The sequence below is a fragment of the Chlorocebus sabaeus genome, chromosome 10, assembly GCF_047675955.1.
Source record: "Chlorocebus sabaeus isolate Y175 chromosome 10, mChlSab1.0.hap1, whole genome shotgun sequence".
Classification (NCBI taxonomy): Eukaryota; Metazoa; Chordata; class Mammalia; order Primates; family Cercopithecidae; genus Chlorocebus; species Chlorocebus sabaeus.
Window position 1 is genome coordinate 119,028,201 of NC_132913.1, and position 27,533 is coordinate 119,055,733.

The 27,533-nt window shown below is 47.7% G+C and overlaps 1 protein-coding gene and 2 pseudogenes across 1 annotated transcript; 1 reads left to right on the forward strand and 2 right to left on the reverse strand.

Moving 5' to 3' along the window:
• Positions 1 to 888: 888 nt before the first annotated feature.
• Positions 889 to 1,021, reverse strand: LOC119625581 (U2 spliceosomal RNA; annotated as a pseudogene).
• An 11,151-nt stretch (positions 1,022 to 12,172) lies between these two features.
• LOC103218057 (small ribosomal subunit protein eS27-like) lies at positions 12,173 to 17,203 on the forward strand (annotated as a pseudogene).
• Positions 17,204 to 21,426: 4,223 nt separating this feature from the next.
• NMUR1 (neuromedin U receptor 1) lies at positions 21,427 to 27,324 on the reverse strand. Its single transcript, XM_038000746.2, has 2 exons — positions 26,306 to 27,324; positions 21,427 to 23,655 (listed from the first exon to the last, which is right to left on the reverse strand). The coding sequence occupies exons 1-2, from the start codon at positions 27,132 to 27,134 to the stop codon at positions 23,273 to 23,275; spliced, it is 1,212 nt and encodes a 403-aa protein (XP_037856674.2). The 5' UTR covers positions 27,135 to 27,324; the 3' UTR covers positions 21,427 to 23,272.
• Positions 27,325 to 27,533: the final 209 nt, after the last annotated feature.

Sequence of the window (27,533 nt, forward strand, 5' to 3'; positions counted from 1 at the left end):
GTGATCCACCCGCCTCGGCCTCCCAAAATGCTGGGATTACAAGCCTGAGCCACCACACCCAGCCTCTGGTGCACTTTTATATCAGCGAAACCAGTCTTCAGTTTTGATGAGTTACCAATAGTTTTCCCTGGTTGGTCACTCGTCTTTTGACTTTGCTTATGGGGATTTTTCCCCCCATGTAAAACTATATTTCTGCAGTCAAATTTATATATATATATATTTTAGACAGAGTTTCCCTCGCTCTTGTCACCCAGGCTGGAGTGCAGTGGCACGATCTAGGTTCACTGTAGCCTCTGCCTCCCGAGTTCAAGTGATTCTCCTGTCTCAGCCTCCTGAGTAGCTGGGATTATAGGCGTGCACCACAGCATGTGGCTAATTTTCTGTATTTTTAGTACAGACGAGGTTTTACCATGTTGGCCAGGCTGGTCTCGAACTTCTGATGACAGGTTTTTCCCCCTGCCTTAGCCTCCCAAAGTGCTGGGATTATAGGCATGAGCAACTGTGCCCGGTCTGAGTCACATTTTTAAACATAATGCACCACATTCTTTTTTTTTTTTCTGAGACGGGGTCTCGCTCTGTCACCAGACTGGAGTGCAGTGGCCCAATCTCGGCTCACTGCAACCTCTGCCTCCCGGGTTCAAGCAATTCCTCTGCCTCAGCCTCCCAAGTAGCTGGGACTACAGGAGCGCGCCACTGCACCTGGCTAATTTTTTGTATTTTAGTAGAGATGGGGTTTCACCATGTTGGCCAGGATGGTCTCAATCTCTTGATCTCATGATACACTGGCCTCGGCCTCCCAAAGTGCTGGGATTACAGGGATGAGCCACCATGCCCAGCCTGCACCACGCTCTTTTCTGGCATAGGTACTATGCTTTATTTCACATGGGCGTGGATTCTCTGGTTTCTCGTATCTCCCCTTTACAATCATTCTTTTTTATTATTTTTAATTTAGGACATATCAGATATTAAACTGAGAAAACAGATACTACACTTGATCTTAGCCAAAAGGCTGAGAAGTGATACGATAATTCTTCAGGTAGAGAAATGATTATAAAGATTTAAGTATATTTAATTAAAACCTAATTAAACTTTGAGAAATTATATAACTTTTGGCAGGAATTTGTTTGCTTGTTTTCTGGAGACTATAAGCAGAGTGCTCCCAAATCTCCTCCTGGTAAATACTGCTAACAATTTGGAATTTATTCTTTCAGATTTGTTTTCCTATATTTATCATGGATTTCCAGGTCAATACATATAGTTCTATCTTATGCTTGTTAGATCTGTAGTATTCTTTCTAGAGATTACGTTCATCAGAACATACTGCTACAGATTATTTTAGAGTTCACCTACACCAACACATTTAGCTCAAATGTATCTATAAACCCAATATTCAATTTTCGCCTCAATGACAATCCCTTCAAAATATATTATACTCCACCCTCTCTAATATCACCATATTCACTCTCTTACTCTACCAAAGCCTAGATACCTAAGGATAGTGTTTCATTAATTGGTTACAACACAAAGCTAACAATTCAATTCTATGTTCTATTTTGGTACCTGTCCAAGCAAGTTACCAAGTACATTATTCTAGCAGAGTCAGCCCTGGAGAGAGAAGAATGAATGTATACAATCTATGAATAAATTCCAATCTTCAATCTTGTACTTGGTAGCAGATTAAGTCTCTATTTCTCTATAGCACTATAGAAATAGAAATCTCTATTTCTCTATACAGTTTTCTAGGAGTTTTGGCTGTCCCTTTATGATGTCTCCTTTGGCTTTGTATGCCTACTGGCAGAAATCTGGATAACTACTCTTTCCTTCTCTACAATTAGGCATAAGAGATTTGAGAGAATGTAAAGAAATTCCATTATTTTGTATCCAGCAGACATATATTCTTATTTAGTACAAGGTGTAAAACATACCTTTTACTCATCCCATCTTTGCTCACTAATCTGATTTGAAAAGCATCCTCAAACACAAGAAGTGTTTCATGTGGAATGACTTTGTCAGGCAGGTTCTTGAGCAAAAGTGTTTTGGCATTTTGATCTACATAAAAACAAAAGAATATTTTTGGTGAGTTTAGATTTAGTAAGATCTAAAGTCCCCTAAGATAGAAAAAATACCCCTCAGGCCAGGCACAGTGGCTCACGCTGGGTGCAGTGGCTCACGCTGGGCGCAGTGGCTCACACCTATAATCCCAGCTTTGGGAGGCCGAGGTGGGCGGATCACGAGGTCAGGAGATGGAGACCATCCTGGCTAACACAGTGAAACCCTGTCTGTACTAAAAATACAAAAAATCAGCCGGGCGTGGTGGCGGGTGCCTGTAATCCCAGCTACTCGGGAGGCTGAGGCAGGAGAATCGCTTGGACATGGGAGGTGGAGGTTGCAGAGAGCCAAGATGGCACCACTGCACTCCAGTCTGGGCAACAGAGCGAGACTCTGTCTCAAAAAAAAAAGAAAAAAGAAAAAAGAAAAAACACCCCTCAAAGAGTTGCAAAGTGGAAACAACCACACATCTTCGTTTATTTAACAAATATTTGAATACATACTCTGGGCTAGGGCCTGTGCTACATGCTCGCTGTGAAAACACGAACTTGGCCTCTGCTCTCAGGCATGTGTTCTTGTTGGAGAGGACTGGTAAATGAAGAGTCACGTAATTATAAACTTTGACAAGTGCCAGGATGGACAAGTAACAGGGGCAATGAGGAAGTCCAGTAGAGAAGACTTACCCTAGTGTGGGTGTAAGGAAAGAGTTTTCGGATCTGAGGAAGTTATATTTAAGCTGAAACTGGATGAATGGGTTTCAAGTAGCCAGGGACTGAGTCCTGGAAAGAATGTTATGACAGAGAAAGGTGAGCCATGCAGCTCGAGCACAGGACAGAGGGCAAGGTGCCACGGAGGCAGGTGGCCTGTCGGAAACTGAGGACTAGTTGCATCAAATTAGAAAGAATGTGATATTCCTGCCTGACCCAGAATCTTCTAGATACATCGATATCTTTGAACAAATTACCTTGTTTGCATACCTTTGTTTCCTTTCTCTTTGGTTTCTTAAATTTAATTTCAAACCCAAGGACTTTTGTATCACTTAGTTCCAGGGCCTTTTCTTGATCATCAGCAGATTTAAAATTCACATAACCAAATCTCCTACAGGGATGTAGAAGAAAAGGGAAAAAGCACACCCAGGTAAGATGAAGCGCCTATGCCTCTGGTTAACTAATCACACTAGCTGTTGGAATAGAAATTAGCACTAAGTCACAAGCAGCTGCCTAATTTACAATTTAAAACCAAGGCTCCACAAACTGGCAGTCAGTACTGTGAAGTAACTATGGAGTAGTAGTTCTCACCCAGGGAGCAAGTTTGACAATGTCTAGAGACATTTTTGGCTGTTACAAATAGGGAAGCATCTCGTATCTAAAGGGTAGAATCCAGGGAGGTTGCTAAACATCCCACAACGAACTGGAGAGCCACCACAACATAGATTGCCCAGCCCAGACCTGGCGTGGTTCATGCCTGCAATCCCAGCACTTTGCGAGGCCAAGGTGGGCAGACTGCTTGAGCTCAGGAGTTTGAGACCAGCCAGGTCAACACATATTTCCTGTCTCTACAGAAAATACACACACACATAAAAATTAGCTGGGCACAGTGGTGCATGCCTGTGGTCCCAGCTACTTGGGAGGCTGATGTGGGAAGATGGCTTGAGCCGGAGGGCAGGGGTTGCGGTAAGCTGAGATCGCACCATTGCACTCCAGCCTGGGTGATAGAGCCAGATCCTGTCTCCAAAAAAAGAATTGTCCAGTCCAGAATGTCAATAGTGCTGAAATCAAGAAACTACGTTCTAGAGCAAGGATTGAGAATCAGTGCAGAGTTTGCCTATTGACATCTCTATTAGTTTTCTGCTTAACAACTGACAAAATTTAACCAAAAGCTATAGAAAGTGTGGCTTGAAATTACCAATTTTGGCTGGGCGCAGTGGTTCACACCTGTAATCCCGGCACTTTGGGAGGCTGAGGTGGGAGGATCGCTTGAGCTCAGGAGTTCAAGATCAGCCTGGGCCACATGGCAAAACCCCATGTGTACAAAAAAGGCATGGTGATGTGTGCCTGCAGTCCCAGCTATTCAGGAGGCTGAGGTGGGAGGACTGTGTGAGCCCAGATGGCAGAGGTCGCACTGAGCCATGATCACACCACTGCACTCCAGCCTGGGCAATGGAGTGAGACCCTGTTTCAAAAAAAGTTATGTATTTATTTATGTATTTATTTTTGGCTGGGTGCAGTGGCTCACACTTGTAATCCCAGCACTCTGGGAGGCTGAGGCAGGCAGATCACTTGAGACCAGGAGTTCAGGACCAGTCTGCCCAACATGGCAAAACCCCGTCTCTACTAAAAATACAAAAATTAGTCGGGTGTGGTGGCAGGCGCCTGTAATCCTAGCTACTCGGGAGGCTGAGGCAGGAGAACTGCTTGAACCTGGAAGGCAGAGACTGCAGTAAGCTGAGATTGTATCACTGCACTTTAGCCTGAGCGACAGGGGGAGCCTGTCTCAAAAAAAAAAAATTTTTTTTTTTTTGAATTTTTAAGAAACAGGCAGGGCACAGTGGCTCACACCTGTAAGCCCAGGACTTTGGGAAGCTGAGGTGGAAGGATCACTTGAGCCCGGAGTTTGAGACCAGCCTGGGTAAAATAGCGAGACCCTGTCTCTAAGACTTGGAAGATCTTGGGGTTATTTTAATATTTTGGTTGCGAAAATGGGGTAGCAAAGTTTAATATAACAGATTTACTAAACATGAGCCACTGAAGGATTTTACATATTCACTTTGAGCTGCAAGTGACTGAGGTAAAATCCCACCAAAAGGTGAAGAGCAGTAACAAAAGGACCTGAGAAGACAGCAGCCTATGAACCATCATGAAGTAGCATAAAGCTACTGGAACTCCTAAATTCTCCAGGAATAGTAAGTGCTGGGCTGATAAGCTCTTAAAAACCTCCTTAGTTTATTGGTACTTACCTGGACAAGCCAACTCTGACACCAACAACTTCGAGATCATTGTTAGCAAAAAATTAACTGAGACCAGCTTTTGGTTCAGCAGCAGTTTTGTTGAAATTCAGGTTTCCAACAAACAGCTGGAATGCTACACATGGTTCAGCTGCTACTCAAAAAGATTAAAAAAAAAAAAACAAAAAAAACTCAGTTCAGATAAAGTAGCACTAAAAGAAAATCCATTGAAGATTGTAACACCAAGCTTCTGTGGCAAATCCCATTGTTGCTTGTTTGGGCTAATGGAGACTAAGTTTTTGCTAACGTGACATTCTCCATGCATCTCCTGCACTTTAAACCACGGCCAATAAGTTACCTTCTAATTTTTGCTTTTTGGCTCCAGGGGAATCTTTCTGATTAGCCATTTCCTTCTTTTGTTTATCAGGTGTTTCTTTGATAGGTTCTGTGGGTGAAAGCTAGAATACTGCATTTGTAATCATCTGCTTCGGCCACTAATGAGTAAACTGGAAACTTTTATATTCCTAAGCTACACTTAATTGTCACAAGACTCACGAGTTGAGTCTGGTCAGGGTACTTTTAAAAGCATTTCTAAATTAGTAAGAAAGTTATTTAAATTAATCAAAGAAATACAACAGCCCCTTCTGATGGGCTTCACTTACAACTAGCATTCCATGATGTCAGTCACACTGCTTAACAGGGCTGACCCAGATCATCTGCCCTTCCCGCCCCCCTTCCTCACTGCCTTTGTCACTGCCACTGTCGCCATCCTGTTCATCATCATCAACCCTCATGGGAAGGTCTTCTCTAACTTTGGTCCCAGCTTTATTTTTTCCCCCACCCCCAGAATCACAAGGGAAGCCACCTAATCAACTACTATTACACACACTAGTTAAGAATGACAAATTCTCCTTTCAGAGAACAATTGTTCTTTTATATCCGGCTGTATATAAAAATCTAAGAAAAAAATTCACGGTCACTTTAACTTTTTATTTTGAGATAGGGTCTCACTTAAGCTGCACAGGCTGGAGTGCAGTGGTGAGATTATGACTCACTGCAGCCTCAATCTCCCTGGCTCAATCCATCCTCTTGCCTCGGCCTACCAAGTAGCTGGGATGACAGGTATATGCCACCATACCTGGCTAATTTATTAATTTCTTATAGAGATAGGGTCTCGCCCTGTTACCCAGGCTGGTCTTGAACTCCTGGCCTCAAGCAATTCTCCTGCTTCAGCCTCCCAAAGTGCTGGGATTACAGGGTATGAGCCACGATGCCCAGCCTCATTTTAACTTTATTATGAAATAATTTTAAATGTATGGTTCTTGCATTTTAATAACTATAGTAAGAATTACTGCTTTGGTAGCAATACTTTAAATGTTACACAGACTCCATCAAGACAAAAACAAACCACTGAAAGTTAAATCTGAGATGACCTACCTGCGTGGATCATAAGCACAAAGACAGAACTCATCAATGTATAGTATTTAAAGAGAAAATTTCTGGGCTACGCATGGTAGCTCATGCCTGTAATTCCAGCACTTTGAAGGCCAAGGCGGGTGGGTCACTTCAGGTCAGGAGTTCAAGACGGCCTGACCAACATGGCCAAACCCCATCTCTATTAAAAATTTAAAAATTAGCCAGTGTGGTGGTGCGTGCCTGTAATCCCAGCTACTCAGGAGGCAGACGTTGCAGTGAGCCAAGACAACACCAATGCACTCCAGCCTGGGTGACAGAGCAAGATTCTGTCTCAAAAAAAAGAAAAAGAAAAAGAAAGAAAGAAAAAGAAAATCTCTGACTAGGGTCAGGCAGACAGCAAAGGTCAAACATCCACTGAAACTCCTCAATGAGGCCAATCATGAAGAATCAGCCAGGGATTGCCAAGGCATTTTTCAGAAGGATGGATTTTTAACAGAATCTCTCCCCGAATGCTAGAATGGCACACACAGCAGCTTGTCTCTAACTCACAGCCACTCACCAGGAACCCCCTGCAGAAGGGTTCTTTACCTTCCTCACCTTGGTCCAATTCACTGTTCCGGTCGGCATTCTCCTGGTGGCTCTCATGGTCCTTGAGCTTGGCTCCCTTCCTGCTTGGTGATATTAACTTCTCAGCAAACACAGGAGCCAGAGACTTTTCCTCCCCTACTTTCTTTCCTGGGGCAGTAGTATTCTTCCCACAATTCTTATGAGGGACAAGAACCTAGAGGAGAAACAGCAACAATGAAGATGCCTCTTCATGAAGCTACAGTCACACTGCACAGTCGCTAAGTGCAAGATTCGGGTCAGGCATGTAAATCAACAACTATTTCAACTCTCTAAGATGGATTTCTCCTAGAGAACTGTAGTAAAAAGTCTTCCAGCACCAGAATGACCTGGCATGCTTGTCTAAAGAAAAAAAAGAAGGCCAGGCCCGGTGGCTCATGCCTGTAATCCCAACACTTTGGGAGGTGGAGGCGGGTGGATCACCTGAGGTCGGGAGTTCAAGACCAGCCTGACCAACATGGAGAAACCCCATCTCTACTGAATATACAAAATTAGCTGGGCGTGGTGGTGCATGCCTGTAATCCTATCTACTCAGGAGGCTGAGGCAGGGAAATTGCTTGAACCCGGGAGGCGGAGGTTGCCGTGAGCCGAGATCATGCCATTGCACTCCAACCTGGACAACAAGAGTGAAACTCTGTCTCAAGAAAGAAAATTAAAAAAAACAGAATGCTGGGCATGGTGGCTTATGTCTGTAATTCCAACACTTGGGAGGCCAAGGTGGGCAGATCACCTGAGACCGGGAGTTCAAGACCAGCCTGGCCAACATGGTGAAACCCTGTCTTACTAAAAAAAAAAATTAAAAAACTGGCCAGGTATGGTGGTGCACACCTGTAGTCCCAGCTACCCAAGCAGGTGAGGCATGAGAACTGCTTGAACCCGGGAGGTGGAGTCGCAGTGAGCTGAGATCACACCACTGCACTCCAGCCTGGGCAACAGAGTGAGACTCTTATCTCAAAAAAAAAAAAAAAAAGAAAAAGAAAGAAAGAAAAAAAGAAAAATTCTCGGACTTCACTTAGCATTAACAAACCAGAATCTCCACAGGGAAGCATCCAGATTTCTACGAGTACGGACGCTACTGCCCCAAGAGAATATACATCAATTATTCATGTCATTAGAGCCCCAATTCTGACTTTGTATGATGGGTCAGTGTCAAAATGCAGGTGCAAAACACGGTTTATTCAGTGTACCGGAGGGAAAACTAAAACTACCTTTAGGCTATGTATATAAGGTATATATGAAACATAAATGAATTTTGTGTTTAAGACTTGGGTGCCATCCCCAAGATATCTCATTACGTATCTGCAAGTATGCCAAAATCTACAAAATCTGAAGTCTAAAACATTTCTGGTCCCAAGCATTTTGGATAAGGGATACTCAACCGATACAGTAAATGCTATCTTATGTTTCTCAACTTAACCAACTGGCTGGATTAAATGACTGTCTCAATTCCAAATAGGTCTTACTATAATAACTTAAAGCTTACGAAATGCCAAGCATGAGTGGACCACTGTGTGGTACCCCTACTAATGTGAGTGTCTCTATTCCTGTGAGCTGAACTGTATCTTTAATAAGAACCTGCTGTGTTATTTGCTAACCTGTATATGACCATAGTATTTGCAGTTTCAACTGCAGAATTAACTAAACATCATATAGACCAATACAATCAATGCAAAAAGGGCCGGGCGCAGTGGCTCACACCTGTAATCCCGACACTTTGGGAGGCCGATGCGGGCAGATCACATGAGGTCACGAGTTCGAGACCAGCCTGACCAACATGATGAAACCCCGTCTCTACTAAAAATAAAAAATTAGCCGGTGTGGTGGCACATGCCTGTAATCCCAGCTACTTGAGAGGGTGAGGCAAAAGAATTACTTGAACTCAGGAGCTGGAGGTTGCAGTGAGCCAAGATTGTGCCATTGCACTCAAGCCTGCGCAACAAGAGTAAGACTCCATCTCAAAAAATAAAAGAAAATAAATGCAAAAAGTTATTGAGTCAATGAAAACAAACTTCAATGCTTTGGAAGTACTTGATAAAGCTTAAAAAATTGCAATCAAATTAAGTGTGCATGAGCAACCATAAAAGAATGGGAAAAGCCATAAAACTGTGGGAATCTGTATTCAAACTGCTTTATTTACTAGGGTGTTAGTATTTTCCTTTGCTTTAAAGAAACAAACTTTAAATTGCAGAAAATGCATTATGTGTGTACTTTACGCAGGGAAGATAAGCTACTCCAGCAGCAAACTCGAAGATAAGGCCTTGGTTCCATATCAAAATATTGCCAAAGGAATACATAATATGTCTTAAAATCAAAAGGTATGGATGGATAATTTTCATGATTTCCCTACTTTTGCTTTTTAAAAAATTGTATATAAAGTGTACAATATGTTTTAATATACTTATGGCAAAATGGTTACTACAGTCAAGTAAATTAACAAATCCATCATCCCTAATAAGTGTGTGTGACAAGGGCACCCAAAACCCACTTTTACTTTTGATTAATTAAAACAACTAGACTGAAGAGGGTTGAAGAAAGTTTCTATCACACAACCACCTGCTCAAAGTGGACAACAAATAAATGCTATCTGCCTCTCAGATCAAGCTGCTTAGAAGACTGAGAAATGAATGGGAAAGGTATACAGGGTTTGGATTCAGCAGACCTATGTATAACCCTGGCTATCACTTATTAGTTGTGGAAACACGAGCAAGCTGGTTCATGGCTAAATCTGCTTTCTTGTCTAATTTTAGTATATGTGCTGCCGAAGCGAGCACGCTTTCTTGTCTAAAAAATAGAGCTAATGATGCCTACCTAACCTGGTCACTGTGAGGATGAAATGAAACAATGTATAAAGCAGTGGTCCCCAACCTTTTTGGCACCAGGGACTGGTTTTGTGGATGACAATTTTTCATGCATCCAGTGGGAGGGAAGAGGGATGATTGAAGTACATTACACTGATTGTGCACTTTATTTCTGTTATTACATTGTAATATATAATGAAATAGTTATACAACTCACCATAGATGTAGAATCAGTGGGTGCCTTGAGCTCGTTTTCCTGCAACTAGACAGTCCCATCTAGGGGTGACGGGAGACAGTGACAAATGATCAGGCATTATATTCTCATAAGGAGTGTAAAACCTAGATTCCTCACATGCACAGTTCCCAATAGGGTCTGTGCTCCTATGAGACAGTATTGCTGCAGCTGATCTGATAGGAGGCGGAGCTCAGGCAGTAATGCCAGCAATGGGGAGGCAGCTGTAAATACAGATGAAGCTTCCCTCACTTGCCCACCGCTCACCTCCTGTTGTACGGCCTGGTTCATAACAGGCCATAGACCAGTACCAGTCTGTGGCCCAGGGCTTGGGGACCCCTGGCATAAAAGCCCTTGTACAATGGCTACACGTATGAAGCATTCCATATTCATTAGCTGTGTACCCACTAACCCACCTTAATTCTTTCAGGACTCAACTTAAACCTATTTTCAAATTTCAAAGGAGAGGCTCTCAGAAGAACACAGTAAAGACTTCAATATTTGTCCAAGGAAGACATACGAAAACATGTTTGGCAGGTACACAAAGTAATAGACTTCTTTTCTTTTCTTTTAATTTAAAACAGCCAGGCAGGGCTGAGGGAAAGCACCGCCCTCCTGGGCCATAAATGAATGGATTTTAATGAATCAATTTAAAGAATGAAGAGATTTTCTTTTAAACCAGTATTTCCAGACAACCAATATGACTTTACAAAGAACACCTTGGCATTCCGAAAATAACCCACACTTGGTCACGAGGCATTATGATACTCTTTGCATAACATTGATATTCAATTTGCTAATATTTCTGGAATTTTTTTATCTATGCTCATTAAAGAGAAAGTGGTCTGTGATTTCTCAAAATGATCTGGTCAGGTTTTGGTATCAAGTTTAGTGTGGACTTGTAATACTAGATGAAAAGTGTTAGCAATATCACTTTTGAGGTTTGTGTGTTGTTTTTTTTTTTCTTTCAGACAGACTCTGTCTCCCAGGCTGGAGTGCAGTGGCGCCCTCACTACAACCTCCGCCTCCCAGGTTCAAGCGGTTCTGCTGCCTCAGCCTCCCGAGTGGCTGGGACTGCAGGTGGAAGACACCACGTCCGGCTAATTTCTGTATTTTTAGTAGAGATGGGTTTCGTCATATTGCCCAGGCTGGTCTCAAACTCCTGGGCTTAAGTGACCCACCCTCCTCCGCCTCCCAGAGTGCTGGGATTACAGGCGACAGCCATCCAGCCCAGCCAACTTTTGAGATTAAACAATGCAGTTTAACTGCTTTACTATGGATTTTAATTGTTGACATTAATAATAAATGCTACTCTGCTCAATTCTGTACATATAATTACCTCATCTCTACTGCTATTGTCCTTAGCTTCTGATATCTCATCTTCCCCATCTTCGCCTGCTTTGGGGACTTATTTTCTTCAGTTCACCTTGATTTTTTTTCCTGCTCAAAATGGGCAGGATTATTATTAGGCACATCACGGGGCCTTCACACATTCCAAGCCATGCACGTTTTGCCTCTAGTATTTCCAACAGTAAACTGGCATGTGGAATAAACTTATGTTAGGCCTCACCTTTTCATTTTCATTTGGTATTTTACTCACACCAGCGAACAGAAAAACAAATAGAAAAGGTGATTTTTGATGTTGTAGGTGAGGTCTCCCATACCTCTTCTTTTGCCACAATCGACAAGTGGAAACTCCTTAAGAAAGGAAAAAAAAAAAAAAAAAAAGGCAAATTCCCAGGAATTCCTCCCTACTACTTTCATGCTGCTCCATCACGCGTTTTCAAATAACTGTTTTTTAGGAAAAAAAAAAAATAGTTCCACTACAGACTACTCAAACGGAAGCACACTGGGCCAAAATAAAGGGGACACAGGGCCAAAAACAGTACCTGCAATTCAAGTACCTTTACCTCCCCAGTCAGATAATTCTGTGAACTGGGGCAGCATCCCTCACTACCCCCACCAGAATTCAGAACACAAATGAGTCTACAACCCTCGCTGCCGACGGCAGCCCTTGTCCCTAACACGTTTTCCTTTAAGGCAGTCGCTGGTGTAGGGCCCCGCCCTCCCAGCGCCCGGCAAGGGCCTGTGCGGTGCGCCCCTGAGAGCCACCACGCGTGACGAATGCGGGCACGACGCCTGCGGAGAGCCCGGAGAAAGCTGCGGGTGCGGACACGCTGGGGACGCCCTCTCAGCCGTCGCCCAACATCCAAGACCCGCCGGGAAGACGGCCAAGAAGAGCGACGGCGCCCTGGCGACTCCGCCTCGCCCAATCAGAGCCCGCACCACCCCTGAACCAATCCTGAGCCGCGACCCTGGGAGGGGCGGGCGGTACGGGAGCCTGGGGGCGGAGTCTCGAGGCGGGGTGGAAGGGGATGCACGTGCTGCGCCTGCGCGTGGGGCGGACTGTTGGCTGCGGTCTAACGCAGGTGGTAGTGGTTTGGGTTCGCTGGTTCCGGTGCGCGCCGTGTCCATGGTCTTCGCGCCAGGTTGGCGCGGGAGAAGGCCGAGGCGCCCCAGAGTTCGATGAGTTGGTGACGGTCACGCGGTCCGACGCTCCTCTGGCGGTGGGGCAGTCGGAAAGTGAATAGCAGTCTTTCAAGCGACGGGTCAGTGAGGGCGCGTGTGCCGGGATGGGTTCCCAGCGCTTGGGGCCGTTAAACAGTTCAAGCCGCGTCCTGCCCAGTGAGGGCTGTGTTAGTGTCCTCGCCGGTTCCAGCCGGGAAGGAGGCACTGAGAGGACAGCTGAGGGTCACTCTGTTAAGGCTGTCGCTGCTGTAGGGGCCCTCGCCCCGCTGCGTGTTCGTGCCACCCAGCGTACTGGGTGCTGTTTCAAAATTTTATCATGGACGTCTCAAAACACGTGTGACTTAGATGGTAGTAAGTTTCATTTTTCATTTAAAGAAGTTAAGACCTGGTAGTTAAGGTGTAATTCTCAATCACTTAATACTCTCTCCTCGTTTCTTTGAGTTGGACTATCATGAACATGTGCTCTCACAAGGCCCCATGGCCATTAACACCAGTAGCCCCAGTAGGAGGATCAAGCTCCTAGGAGTTAGCCCCACGTTGGAACTTGAACAGTGACACTTTGGGGATATTGTGTGTGTTTGGGGGATAGGGAAGGGTGATCTTGAGTAAGGGCCCCTGGCCTTATCCTAGCTTCAGAAAAACCCAAATAGGGAAAGAATGAGAATAGAAAAAGCAATCTGCCTACCTGTTTTAGATTTGGTACCTCACTAAACTCTTGTTACCTAGCTTACTTTATGAGATTAGCCCAAATACTTTAAGAAAATATTATATATATCTGATCAAGAACAACTGAAGAAAAGGCAAAAGCCCATTTCATTTATGAGCAGAGGCAAGGTTCAAATGAAGTATTAGCAAATTGAATCACCGCACCCTGCCAGGAAGTATTATTAAAATCAGTAACAAGGACAGGATAAGACACAAGCAAAATCCATAAATGTGCCAAAATATGGCACCTTGGCGGTTGAGAAAACCACAGAAGAAAGGTCTCTGCGATCTGCTCCTGCCTTTCTCCCATAAACCAGGGTCATAAAAGAATTCACTGGCCTACCTCATGTGAAGTAGGTCGTAAGACACTCATTCCAGAGGAGTCTTGCCGCATACCTGGGGCGGAGAAGTGTCATGCAGAGACGCAAGAAAGAATCTGAACAAATGGGCATGCCGAAGTCTCCTCCCACCCCTATGTATGACCATTAGATGATGCTCCTTTTGTCCAATCATGTTTCTGCACAACTATCTACTTCTTTCATCAGACTTAGCATAAAAACAGTTTTCTTTAGGTCATCGGGTCTTCGTTTCTGAAGGTTCCTATGTCACATAAGACTTTAAATTTGTTATGCCTTTCTCTCAATAATCTTGTTATGGGGGTGTCAGCCATAACCCTTAAGACGGGTGAGGAAAATGTTTCTTCCCCTACCAATGAAATGGTAACAGATTTGACCACGTTACAATTTACAACTTGCAGGAGTTTTCTGTAAACAAATTTAAAACACAACAAATTAGAAATATTTGTAACATATACAACACAAATTTAATATTGTAATATGAATGAAATACGAATCAAGAAAAAAAAGACTGAAGGATATGAAAAGCCATTTTCAGGAGAAATTTCAGTGGCAAAGATATGAAGACATGCTCAACTATACAACCATTAGGGAAATGCAACTTAATAAGATACTATATTTTGTCTGTCAGAGTGACAGAAATTACGAGTGTTTTGGGATTGTGGAGAAACTGGTGAAACAGCAAATTGTTACAAACACTTGGAGAGAAGTTTGGCAGTTTTAGTAAAGGTAAAAATACTCATTCCTTCCTTTAGCAAATCCACTTGCATGTATCTAACCTAGAGAGCATTCAGACTGCTGGAGAGACATATACGTGAATCTTCATTGCAAACTTTGGGGGGTTTTGTTGTTGTTTGAGACAAGATCTTGCTCTCACCCAGGGTGGAGTGCAGTGGTGCCGTCATGGCTCACTGCAGCCTTGACCTCCCAGGCTCAAGCAGTCCTCCCGCCTCAGCCTCCCGAGTAGCTGGGACCACAGGCATGCACTGGTTAATTTTGGGGGTTTTCTTGGGGGGTGGTGGTGTTTCTGTAGATAGAGATGGACTTTTGCCATGTTGCCCAGCCTAGTGTTGAACTCCTGGGGTCAAGCGATCCTCCTGCTTGAAGCGAGATCTCATTTCTACCAAAAAAAAAAAAAAAAATTCGCTGGGTGTGGTGGTGTGTGCCAGTAGTCCCAGCTACACAGGAGGCTGAGACAGGAGGATCACTTGAGTCCATCAGGAGTTTGAGGCTACAGTGATCCCACCACCGTGCTCCAACCTAGGTGACAAAGTGAGACCCTGTCTCTAAAAAACAAAAATAAAAAGTGTCTTTTAATTGTTGGTTTGTTTTGAATTAGGATTTTAAAATATCTACACATTGCTTTCCGGTGGTGATGAACTACCCACATGCCTCTCACAAAGGATCTCCTTCATCCCTCCCCAGAAGAGGAGAAGAGGAAACACAGAAGAAATGCCTGGGGCAGAGCCCCAGTTCCTACTTCATGGATGTGAAATGCCCAGGATGCTGTAGAATCACCACGGTCCTTAGCCGTGCACAAATGGTAGTTTTGTGTGTTGGCTGCTCCACTGTCCTCTGCCAGCCTACAGGAGGAAAAGCAAGGCTTACAGAAGGATGTTCCTTCAGGATGAGTGGGAAACCATCTCAATAAACACATTTTGGATTAATATATATATATATATATATATATACACACACACACACACACACACACACATTACATTTAGTTGATATGTCTCTTTAAAAAAAAAAAATTGAGATGGAGTCTCCCTCTGTCACCAGGCTGTGCAGTGGCACAATCTTGGCTCACTTCAACCTCCTAGACTCAAGTAGTCCTCCCACCTCAGCCTCCCAAGTAGCTGGGGCACCACCACACCTGGCTAATTTATTTTTTATTTTTGTGGAGAAGAGATTGCCTTCTGTTGCCTAGGCTGGTCTTGAACTCCTGGGCCCAAGTGAGCCTCCCAAAGTGCTAGGATTACAGGCATGAGCCACCACGCCTGGCCAATAAATCTTTTAAAAATCTGTAAGAGAGAACCTCCCCTTTAAAATTGCCTTTTATTTGTTGAAGAAACTGTTAGTTGTCCTATAGAATTGTCTCTAATCTGGACTTGGTTGACACCTTGTGGTTTTTTCCCATATTCCTTCATCAGTGTTTTTGTAAACTAGAAGCTTGGTTAGATTCAGGTTCAGCTGTTTTGCAAGAATTCTTTTTGGTGCTGTGTACTTCTATAATGTCCCTCTAGGGGGCACTTAACTGCTGCAGATCTGGTTCCACAGTCAGTGGTGTGAAAATTGATCAGACCGTTTGAGTGTTGCCAGCTTGATCCATCCAGGATGACCATCAACCTTCCAATGGATGGTTTTAGGCAGTGTTTTTGTTTGTTTGTTTGTTTGAGATGGAGTTTCCCTCTTGTTGCCCAGGCTGGAGTGCAATGGCACTATCTCGGCCCACAGTAACCTCCGCCTCCCAGGTTCAAGCGATTCTCTTGCTTCAGCCTCCTGAGTAACTGGGATTACAGGCACCTGCCACCACGCCCAGCTGATTTTTTGTATTTTTAGTAGAGATGGGAGTTCACCATGTTGGCCAGGCTGGTCTTGAACTCCTGACCCCAGGTGATCCACCTGCCTTGGCCTCCCAAAATGCTGGGATTGCAGGCATGAGCCACCATGCCCGGCCAGCAATGTTGTTTTACAAAGCAAATGATTGGGGATAATCTGTTACTCATTAATTTTTTTTTTTGAGACCGAGTCTTGCTCTGTCACCCAGGCTGGAGTGCAGTGGTGTGATCTCAGCTTACTGCAACCTCTGCCTCCTGGGTTCCAGTGATACTCCTGTCTCAGCCTCCCAAGTAGTTGGGATTACAGGCGCGTGCCACCACGCCCGGCTAATTTTTGTATTTTTAGTAGAGACAGGGTTTTGCAATGTCAGCCAGGCTGGTCTCGAACTCCTGACCTCAGGCAATCCGCCTGCCTCAGCCTCCCGAAGTGCTGGGATTATAGGCATAAGCCACCATGCCCAGCCTACTCATTAAATTGAACGGGGGTAATATGCAGGAAAATGATGGAATCAAATTGCCAGAATGTTAACAGCAGTTAATTTGGGTGTTGGGAATGGAAGCAATTTTTTTTTTTTTGGTTGTTTTATTGTACTTTTTTCAAATTTCTTAAAATGCAAATAAAAGAAATCCTGCCTGAACACATCTAAAGGAGATGAGATGAACAGGGAGAAAGACTCGAGGGAAGGTTCCAAATCCAAGTTCCAGGAAGGGTAGCCAGGGAAGTCCACACGCCGCAGTGATGACTGTGGACCTCAGTTGCTTTGCTTTTGTGTGTGCCTGTCCAATGTTCATTCTGCCTCCTGACATCCCTCATGCCCTTTAGGCTCTCCCCCTCCTCCCCAGGATTCCATTTTGGTGGAACTGCTCCCCTGGCCAAAGCTCAGGGGCCAGTCAGACGTTTCTCCCCAGGACTTTATGAGCCTTGGGTACATCACCTCCTCCTGGAAGCCTTCCCTCGGCTGGGGCAGGTGCCTCTCTTCGATGCCTGAGTTCCAGCTGTCAAAACACTTATATGCCAGCATGTTTATCTGCCCTCTCCTTCACCCCACCTCAGCCTTGAACAGTGCCTGGCACATGGTTGATGCTCAATAAATGTTGGATGAATGATGCCAATGTTGCTTAGAGCTGAAAAAGGGGCTTGAATATTAGATTAAAAGATTGCAGAAACTCTTGTAGATGTTCCATAGGATGTGGCTGCAGCTTCCAGGTTCTCCAGTCTAATTCCAGCCCATGGCCTCCTCTTATTGACTAGGGCACATTACTTACCCAAGTCCCGCCTTCCCTGAGTCTCCATCATCCCGTACCTTGGCATCAGGCCTTTGGTCCTGCCCAGTCTCCAGTTTTCCTGCCCTGCCTTATGCAGAAACTTGAATGTTAGGTTGGGGTATTGCCTTGAAGAGGCCACAGAAAGAACATTTACTTTAGAGAGAGTCACCACCATCCTCAGACTACACCTTGTAGACTTAGAAACCTGGACACCATTTGGAACGATGTTGCAGACTGTCAGTGTTTGCCTCTGAGTCTCTTATTTGTGTGCAGGCAGATTGTACATTCTTTCTTTAGTAATGTCAATACCTCTCAGTCCAGTCTGACTTTGGCCTAAGGTCATTCTGACATGTAAGGATGATTAGCAGCAGAACCAGGAGTCACAGCTGGGCATCCCGACCCCAGAGTCCTTGCTTACCACCTCCACACTCCACTTTACTAACTCAGTGTGTTAGTGGAAGCACACTGGGGTTCTTTTTGTGCTGAAGAGGTTTAGACCGTTAGAAAAATGTAAGTATGAGCCAGGCACAGTGGCTCTTGCCTGTAATCCCAGCACTTTGGGAGGCCAAGGCAGGAGGATCATTTGAGCCCAGGAGTTCAAGACCAGCCTGGGCAACGTAGTGAGACCCTGTCTCTGTAAAATAAGATAAAATAAAAGTATACATATGTTTCTAGGGTCAAATTCCGAAATCTGTCCTCATTTTTCCTGCCAGGAGGAGGAGGGGGATGAGAATAATTATGGAATATTACAGACTGTAGTTTGCAGTTTAAAAGAAATCAATAATATTTGCTAATCTTAGAGACTGTAAAGATAACTGCTAGTAGAACAAACAGAACGTGTAACCTTCAAGCCAGTGGATAGATCTGCTAAGGTTCTTGGTTGCAAATGACTCCAGCCAACTTCAGCAGAAAAATAATTTATTGAAAGGCTCTCAGGAGCTCAAATATCAACAGGAAGGCAGGAAAACCTGGCTGGGAAAAAGGGCAGAAACCAAGACAGACTGGGCAGGATACTGCTGTCACTGCTGCTGCCCCTGGACACGCCTGCCCCTCTTGTTGTGTGTCTTAGTGTCACTTGCTCCAGATAAAGGTCCCAGGCTGGGTCACCCAGCTGGCTTGGTCCATCATGTACCAATAGATGTCAGCAGTGGAGAGTGTCCAGAACTGTTTCACCCCGTAAGTGGGAGACTGGGCTTGGTCTTCCATTGAGTCACACAGTGAGAGATTCCCCCCCGGTAAGAAAGGAGTTCAAATGCTAGGGTGTGCCCCCTCTCCCCGACAAGGCAACTCCTCTCTACAAGGAAATTTGGTATATGTGCTGCTGAAGCAAGCACGCTACAAGGAAATTTGGAACAAGAACCTGATGGATCCATTAGAAGACAAAAATAGGGAAAAGGGGAGACTTGGAGAAGCGTACAAAAATGAGATAGGCTCCCAGATGCCAGGAATGATCTGGAAATGCCATCTGGTAATGAAGAGAACAGACATGCAGTGCTGCACACTTTACCTTTGCTGAGTAGATACCTAACAGAAGGAAGGGTAGGCATATGCGGCTTTATTTGTTGATGAGACTAATCTTGGACTTTCCATTTTCAAGGAAATTAAGCCTTTTTCTGAGAAGGGAAGAATTATTCCAGTATACTCACCCTCAGGATCGCTGGCAGAGTAGGGTAGATATAACTGATGGTGGGGTCAGAAAAGAGGTGAAGCTCAGGAGCCTGATGGATTGGGAGAAAGCAGTGTAGAACCTGGAAGTCTAGATGAGGTTAAAGAATACATATGGCCGGATGCAGGCTCGTGCCTGTAATCCCAGAACTTTAAGAGGCCAAGGGTGGGCGGATTGCTTGAGCCCAGGAGTTTCAAACCAGCCTGGGCAACATGGCGAGACGGTGTCTCTACAACACAAGAGAAAACAATCAGGCATGGTGATGTGTATCTGCGGTCCTACTTGAGAGGCTGAGGTAGGAGGATTGCTTGAGGCCAGGAGGTTGACGCTGTGGTGAGTCATGTTTGTGCCACTGCACTCCTGTCTGGGTGACAAAGCAAGACCCTATCTCAAACAAAAATGAAACAATAAATGTGTCATCGGAACAGAGAGCAGGATGGAGGCAGTAGCGGTCAAGAGCTCACACTTTCTGAAATGGGAAAGCTCCTGGAGGCGCTAGGAGTGAGGATGTGACCAAGGGGCTAGGAGACTGGGGTGGGGCCTCCAGAGCTGCAGGAACCACCAGCTGGCACCCAGGGCGGCAGTGGGGTCACCCATGGACTCTGACATCCCCTGGGAAAGCAGTGGGGCTGGAGAAGAGGAGAAGTAGAAAGGGCCTAAACTCCGCAGGAGGAGGAGGGATGTGACCGCAGTCCGAAGGGGAGGTGACTCGAGCCCCAGATGAGCTAGACACTTTGAGAAGCATGGAGGCCTCCTGGCCTGGGAGTAGCACTGGGGTCCCAGGAGAAGGCAGCTGCAGCGTGACCGGTGGGGAACAGCAAGCAGCACAACCTAAGAGGGCTGCAGGGGGTGCTACTTCCGGCTGTCGCTGTTGCCAGGTACTTGACAGGCAGGGACCAGTGCCTTTGCCAGGTCTTGCTTCTGCGCTTTCCGTTGCCATCCCTGTTTCTCAAGGGCTGAGTTCAGAGCTGCTCTTCTTGTTTTCCATGGGAACCAGCGACTGACAAACAGGACTTGTTGCTGACGTGCTGCGGAGACATACATGGTGTTCACAAAGAAGCACCCTTCTTCTTTTTTTTTTTTTTTTTTTTTTGAGACAAGGCCTCACTCCAGTTTGCCCAGGCTGGAGTACAGTGGCACAGTTTTGGCTTACTGCAGCTTCGACCTCCTGGGCTCAGGTGATTTTCCCACCTCAGCCTCGCAAGTAGCTGGGACCACAGGTGTGTGCCACCACACCTGGCTACTTTTTTTTTTTATTTTTTGTATTGTAGAGACGGGTTTCACCATGTTGCCTAGACTGGTCTCGAACTCCTGAGCTCAAGTGATCCACCTGCCTCAGCTTCCCAAAGAGCTGGGATTACAGGCGTGAACCACCACGCCCAGCCCAGAGGGGCACCCTTCTAACAACCCCACTGCCCACCCGCCCTCCTGCCTGCACATGGAGGCCCTTCATAGTGCTGTCCAGGGGGCCTCGAGCATGAGGCGCCTCTGACTGTGGCTGAAGCAGGCCTCTGGGAATCCAGAACTGGTCTTGGGAAACAACTTGAGGGTCCAGCCTGCAGTTTGGGATCCAGCATCTCCCCTCCCACCCCAAGGCTACTTCCCTGGAGCTCAGGGGCACCGCTTAGGTGCTCACGGCTCTGCACAGCTTTTCACAGGCTCCTTTCTCCACAGAATCCCCGTCCCTGCAGTCACTCCCCTCCCCTGTCCCCCACCCTCCTCCAAGGCCCACTTCTTAGGAGCTGTCCCCACTCAGGGCTTGACTGTGTGCATTCAGTTAGGGCAGGCTCAGGGCCCACTGAGGAAACCACCTCCCTCAACCAGCCTCCCCTCAGCTCCCTCATCCACTCTCTGGCCTCCACGAGGTCCCCACTTCTCCCATTGTCTCCCATTGTCCTCAGTGTCCCCCATTTCCCACCCCCAGCTTTTGTTGCTCTCTGGGAGCCCCTATGCTTCTCCCAGAACTTGTCCACTGGGCAGGACTGGCAGGCAGGACGGCTCTTCCTCCCCCAAGCCAGGGATTTAGTAGGCAGGGGGCATCCAGGCCTTCCTGGCCAGCATCTGGGAATTCACCCAGATGGTTTGTGCGAGTCTCACTCCCCTGGAGCTGGCCAAGCCCTATCAGAGTGGAGCCCATGAGTCAAATGAGTGCAAGCGTGAGCTTGGATAGAACATCCACTGGACAAAAGTCCAGATACAAAATTGTGTATATATATTACGTATATAAAATAAAACAACCACATGAAACATCATTAGGAGGAAACATGCCACTGTTACTGCTTCAGAGTAAAGTTATGGGTGGTTTTAATTTTTTCTTTCCTTTAGATTTAATCCTCTTCTTACAAAAATTGTGGCAAAATACACATAACATAAAATGTACCATCTTAACCATTTCAGTGTATAGTTCAGTATTGGTAAGTATTTTCACATTGTTGCACAACTGATCTCCATAACTTTTTCATTTTGCAAAACTGAAACTCTGCACCCATTAAACAACTCATCACTTCCCCTTCCCCCAGCCCCTGACTAGGGAGGTTTTACATTTTTTAAAATGTTTTCATTTTTGCTTATTTGCACTTTCCAAATTTTCTATGATGAGCATTTATTATTTTTATAAATGAATTATTAAAACTAAACATTATCTGCAACCCTGTACCACGTCTTCCACTTTCTCGGCAGGGAGCACAAGCAAGGGGCATGAGCTAGGAAGCTGTCTGCAGGGAGAACCCAGACAGATAGACCCCAGGTCATCCTCCAGCTCCCAGCCATGGAAGCCAGGGCTTCCTCTCAGGAGGACAAGACTCAGGGACTGCAGCAGGACAAGCTTCCTCCATGAACTGAGTCCTGGCTGAGCACTGACTTGGCCTGCAGGGATTCGGGATGGGTCTCAGTTTCAAGGATTACTTGTCCCTGTACCTCCCCTGTCCCTCTTCTCACTGCATTGAGTTCGGCAGAACCCTCCACAGGGTCGCTCCTTGCCCTTGGTTTGCCATGTCTCTTGCTCTCAGAGACCCACTGGCCAGCCAAGTCCAATACTCTGCTCACTGGACCCCCAAGCCAGTCTGCACGTACGTGAGGACGGAGGTGGGCTGTGGTGGTGGGGTCAGCATCCATGCTGGCTCTGCCCCACTTGTGCTGGGAGAGGTTGGGGAGGGCATGTGGAGGTCAGGGAGGAAGTAGGGCTTGGGGTTGATAAAGATGCAGTCAATCTGAGGGTATTGTTGGTTTCATTACAAGCGATGGCTTACACACACAGAGAAAGAAAACCACAGCTAAAGTGCCAAAACACGACACTGTGGAAAGCCAGCACCTCTTTCATTTTTCAGGCAAGGAACTGAGGCCTAGAAAGGTGGACTGATTGGCCAGGTGCAGTGGCTCAGGCCTGTAATCCCAGGATTTTGGGAGGCCGAGGTGGGCGGATCACCTGAGGTCAAGAGTTTGAGACCAGCCTGGCCAACATGGTAAAACCCTGTCTCTACTAAAAATTAAAAAAAAATTAGCTGGGAGTGCTGGGGCTTGCCTGTAGTCCCAGCTACTCCGGAGGCTGAGGCAGGAGAATCGCTTGAACCCGGGAGGCGGAGGTTGCAGTGAGCCAAAATCGCGCCACTGCACTCTAGCCTGGGCGACAGAGTGAGACTCCATCTCAAAAAAAAAAGAAAAGTAGACTGATATGTTTGATGGCACATGACAAGGTGGTGACAGCAGGGCTGAGACTGGAACCAGGTCCCCTGGATCCCTGGGCGCCTGCCAGAACCTGAACAGGAACTGGGAAGGACAGCAAGGACCCAGTGGGACCGTTTCAGAAACTGGCAGGGAGTCCCCAGAGAGAGGACTGCTGAGCTCCAGCTAACCGTGACATTTCTGCAGGGGAAGGACTTGAACTGGGGGAGTGGCAGTGGAGGGATAAGAAGCGCACGGTGTGGCATCTGGTCAGTGTGAGTTCTCAGCAATCAGGGATCCTTCCTCCTGCTATTTCCCTTGGAGGGAAACTGAGGTGCTGGTCAGAATTTCTAGGCTGAACCAGGGACAGTACGTGAAGGCATCCCTGCAGAGGAAGGCAGATGTGTCTCCCCAGCTCCAGGTGACCCTCTGGCCCCTCCAGGTGAAGCCACTTTTGAGGCTCCACTCAGGATGGATCAGTCTCTTGCTGCCCCTCTGGGCCATCGTCCCCAGCCAGGGGGTGGACCCTGCTGCCTGGGGAGCCCACATCACACAGGGTGCTGCCTGTGGTCACCCTGCTGAGGCTGTGGGAGCTGTGGCGGGGTCTGAGGCGGTGGCAGTGGGCCCCGAGGCACAGGGCCTCCTGGAAGCTCTCTCGGAAGCGGCTGGACATGAGGCTGTAGAGCACGGGGTTGGCCGCCGAGCCGAGGTAGAAGAAGATGCCAGAGATGACATGCACATGCTGAAAGGCCAGGCGCAGGCCGTCTGTCCACTGTGACACGATGCTCCACATGACGCGGTCGGTGTGGAACGGGGCCCAGCAGATGCCAAACACCACAACCAGGACAACTGCAGGGACAGACAAGGGAGGCAGAGTGCCCGCCGGAGCCCCTCAGCTGCCTTCCCGGGCTTCAGTTTGGGTCACCCATTCTCACATCCTCTCCTATCCCACAGGCCACCCTCACCTATCACCCAGGTGGAAGTTTCTGGAAATTTGCCTGTTCTGGCCATGCCTCTCAGAGAGGCTGCCTTCACCACAGTCACTGACTGTAGGCAGTGGGGCATGTCCCTGCCTCTGGTCACAGCCGACTGGACCAGGCATGGACACCTGAGCCCAGCCGGCCCAATCAGATTCTCACCCTGGAGTATGAAATTGGGTGAGCTACTGGGGTGCTACCGGCTGTGGGGCTAGGGCCACTCTGGATGCCCACTTGGGGACTGTGCTTGCTGATGCATAAGTACAGAAAAGAAGAAGAATGGGTGCTCAGAGAGCAGCAGACCGGAGGTCATGGGACCAGGGAGAGTGAGACACATGAGACACATACATGCATGCACACACAGACACACACACACACACACACTGCCTGCCTTGGCCCCTGGCCTTTTCAACTCCAGCCCTCAGCTCCCCAAGGCCCATCTGAATGTCTCACCCTGCACTAACTTGCCCCCCTCTTACTTGCCAGGCCCTTGCCCACCCCCTCCCTAACAAAAGGTAGGACCGTTTGGCCAAACCTTCACTCTTTCTCCCCAAATCCCTGCTGCCTGTTCTTACCCAACTATGCCCTTCCTTGGGTTTCTGCCTCAGGGCCAGCCATGATTTTTGTTTCTTGTTTCTTGGGTTTGCTGCTGCAACTCACTAGCTTTCCTGGGCAGTGTCTTCCCTATCATACCCTAGCATGGTTTTCCTCATAATTCCAGATTTCAAAAAGGACGTTGCTCACAACCTCCCTGGCACCTGGCCTGGTGCACAGAGGGCCACTGGACAGTGCACAAGGGAGGGAGGGAAGGAAGAGAGAAGGCCAGCAAGCAGGAAGCCCACCTTCCAGGGGTGAGCCATCCAAGCTGAGCACCTACTGCAGACTCTGCCCACCCATGTTTTCAGGGAGGGGATGGGGTAGCAGGCAGGAGGCAGGGTGGCAGCGGGCAGCTGGTCCTGAGCACGGTTCCACAGTGCAGAGCTGGGAGGCCTGCACACAGCTCTGGGGTCAGCCCCACCTCAGGAGCTGCACAAAGACTGGGCTCTGGGACGGTGCCTGAGGGGCGAGAGGAGCGAGTCACTCTGGGGATGGGGCGGCCCCCAGTTAGCTGGCTCTGTCCAAAGTCTCAGCGGCCCTCTGCTGACCTGGCTCACCCCACTGGCCTGATTCAGGCTCTGCTGAGGTGGGGCTGAGCTGGGATGCAGGTAGGTGGATGGGGCGGGTCTTTGATCGGCTTAGCATCGGTCTGCCTTGCTTCCCCAGGGCCACAGCTTTTGAAAAAGAGCCAGGTCCAGGCCACAGAGATCCAGAGCCTCATCCCAGTACATTGGCCTCCCCTAGTCTGCACATCTCCAGCCTGATCCCCTATGCCTTGAGCCTGGCCTTTACAGACTCGCCGCGGGCTAGGGCTCCTTAGATAAATGGTCACTCCTGTGGTTCCCAGGGAACCGCACACATGGCATGGGGGAAATTCGGCACCTGGCCTCTCCAACACCCTCCTCCCCTTCTTTGGGGGACTTTGCTCCCCCAGATCCCACTGTGTAGTTCCACTGGGGGCTGTGCACCTTGGCATCCTGCCACTCTGGCTCAGGAGGTGGGGCATGACCTAGGCCCCACCCATCAGAATCCTTCTTGGGACTTTTCACTCATCTCTAAGGGAAGAGGGCAGTTCCTCAGGAAAGAAGACAACGTGCCGGTGGCCATGCCTTGCAGGCTGCTGCCGAGAAGAACAAGGCCAAGACACGTTAATAACCAAGAAGAGCTGGGCGCAATGGCTTATGCCTGTAATCCCAGCACTTTGGGAGGCTGAGGTGGGAGGATCACTTGAGCCCAGGAGTTTAAGACCCGCTTTGGCAACATAGTGAGACCCCGTCTCTACAAAAATGAAAAAATTAGCTGGGCATGGTGGCACATGCCTGTAGCCCCAGCTACTTAGGCTGAGTGAGGTAGGAGGATCGCTTGAGCCTGGGAGGTTGAGGCTGCAGTGAGCCGTGGTCACACCACTGTACTCCAGCCTGGGTTGCAGAGCGAGACCCTGTCTCAAAAAAAAAAAAAAAAAAAAAAAGGAAGAAGATGAAAGACCTGAGACCTGGAGGGTCCAGATCCCATTTTCTGTCATCCTGAAGCCCAACCACACGCCCTGCCCTTTCTATGTTTTGGTTCCAGAGTCAGGGCCCCAAGCTTAGCAGAGTCCTGGGCTTGGTTTAATGCTGTATTGTTGCTGTCTTACTCATTTTTGAAAAAGGGACCTTGAATTTTCATTTTGCACTGGACTCCACAAATTACACAGTCTTACATTTAGCCATTAATAGGTATTTTTGGTGTAAGATTCTAGTAGGGTAATCTAAAAGAGTACACAAGAGTGCAACTCAGACACATGCACACACGTGCACACGCACACACACACACACGAGACTAGAGGAGTTCCTCGCCCCCTGTAAACCCAGATACTCAGCCCCTTCTCCCAGACCCCAGGAGCCCCAGTACCTGGCTCAGCCCCTCTTCCCAGCCGTGACACTTACACAGCATCTTGGTCACTTGTCTCCGGCCCCGATCGCGCTGCTGGAGCCTGCAGGTGTCTCTGGACGTGGCTGCTGCAAAGCCCCTGCCCTTAGCCTCCTGCATGAGCAGTAGCCTCTCCCGCCGCAGTCGCAGCCCAATGAGCAGGTAGAGCACGCTGATGACAGCCATGGGCAGGCAGAAGAAGAGCAGCGCAGTGATCTGCACTGCCAGGTTGTAGAGGGCCCGTGGGCGGACCAGCGTGCAAAGATCTGAGTCCGGCACTGGGCCCCGGCAGGGCACATACAGCTGCTGGATGCCGTGCAGGCTGGTGTTGGGCAGGGAGCAGAGGATGGCAAGACCCCAGACGGCCCCAAGCACTCGGCGCACGTGGGCCTGTGTCACCATGGACCTGGCCTGGAGCGGGTGCACCACGGCCACATAGCGTTCCACGCTCAGGGCAGTGACGTTGAGCACTGAGGCGAGGCAGACCATCTCGAACAGCAGTGTGCGGAAATAGCAGCCACCAGCACCCAGCAGGAAGGGGTAGTTGTGCCACATCTCATAGAGCTCCAGGGGCAGGCCCACCAGCAGCACCAGCAGGTCTGACACGGCCAGGCTGAAGAGGTAGTAGTTGGTGGGCGTGCGCATGGCCTTGTGGCGCAGGATGACCAGACAGGTCAGCCCATTGCCCACAGCGCCCACCGTGAAGATCAGCAGGTACGTGGCACAGATGGGCATGAACAGCTGTGTCTGCCGGGGCCCCAGGTACTTGAATCTCAGTGCTTCATCGGTCAGGTTCAAGTCCTCAGGGTCAAAGTGCCCCCTGGCCGCACTGCCATTGCAAGCCATGGGGCTCCTTGCATCCCGGGGGTACAGGTCTCCAGGGAGGACAGAGCAATTGAGGCAGGGAGGAGTCTGTGGAACAGAGGGGAGAGATGCCCAGAAAGGTCATTCAGGGAATGCTGGCTCTGTCCTAACTCATCAAGCCAAAGGTGACATTAGCACTAAGATGACCATTATTTTAGGCACCACTGAGAGAAAAAACTCTTCCATCCACAAGTCAGAGATGTGAAAATAAGCTTGGTGCAGTGGCTCACACCTGTAATCCCAATACTTTGGGAGGTCAAGGCGAGTGGATCACTTGAGGTCAGGAGTTCAAGACCAGCCTGGCCAATATGGTGAAACCCCACCTCTACTAACAATACAAAAATTAGCCGGGTGTGGTAGCACACGCCTGTAATTCTACTT

Coding starts and splice junctions, on each gene's coding strand:
- NMUR1 (XM_038000746.2), bottom strand. CDS start 27,134: ATGGCTTGCAATGGCAGTGCGGCCAGGGGGCACTTTGACCCTGAGGAC. Junction 23,656..26,305: donor ACAAGTGACCAAGATGCTGT/GTAAGTGTCACG, acceptor CTGTCCCTGCAG/TTGTCCTGGTTGTGGTGTTT.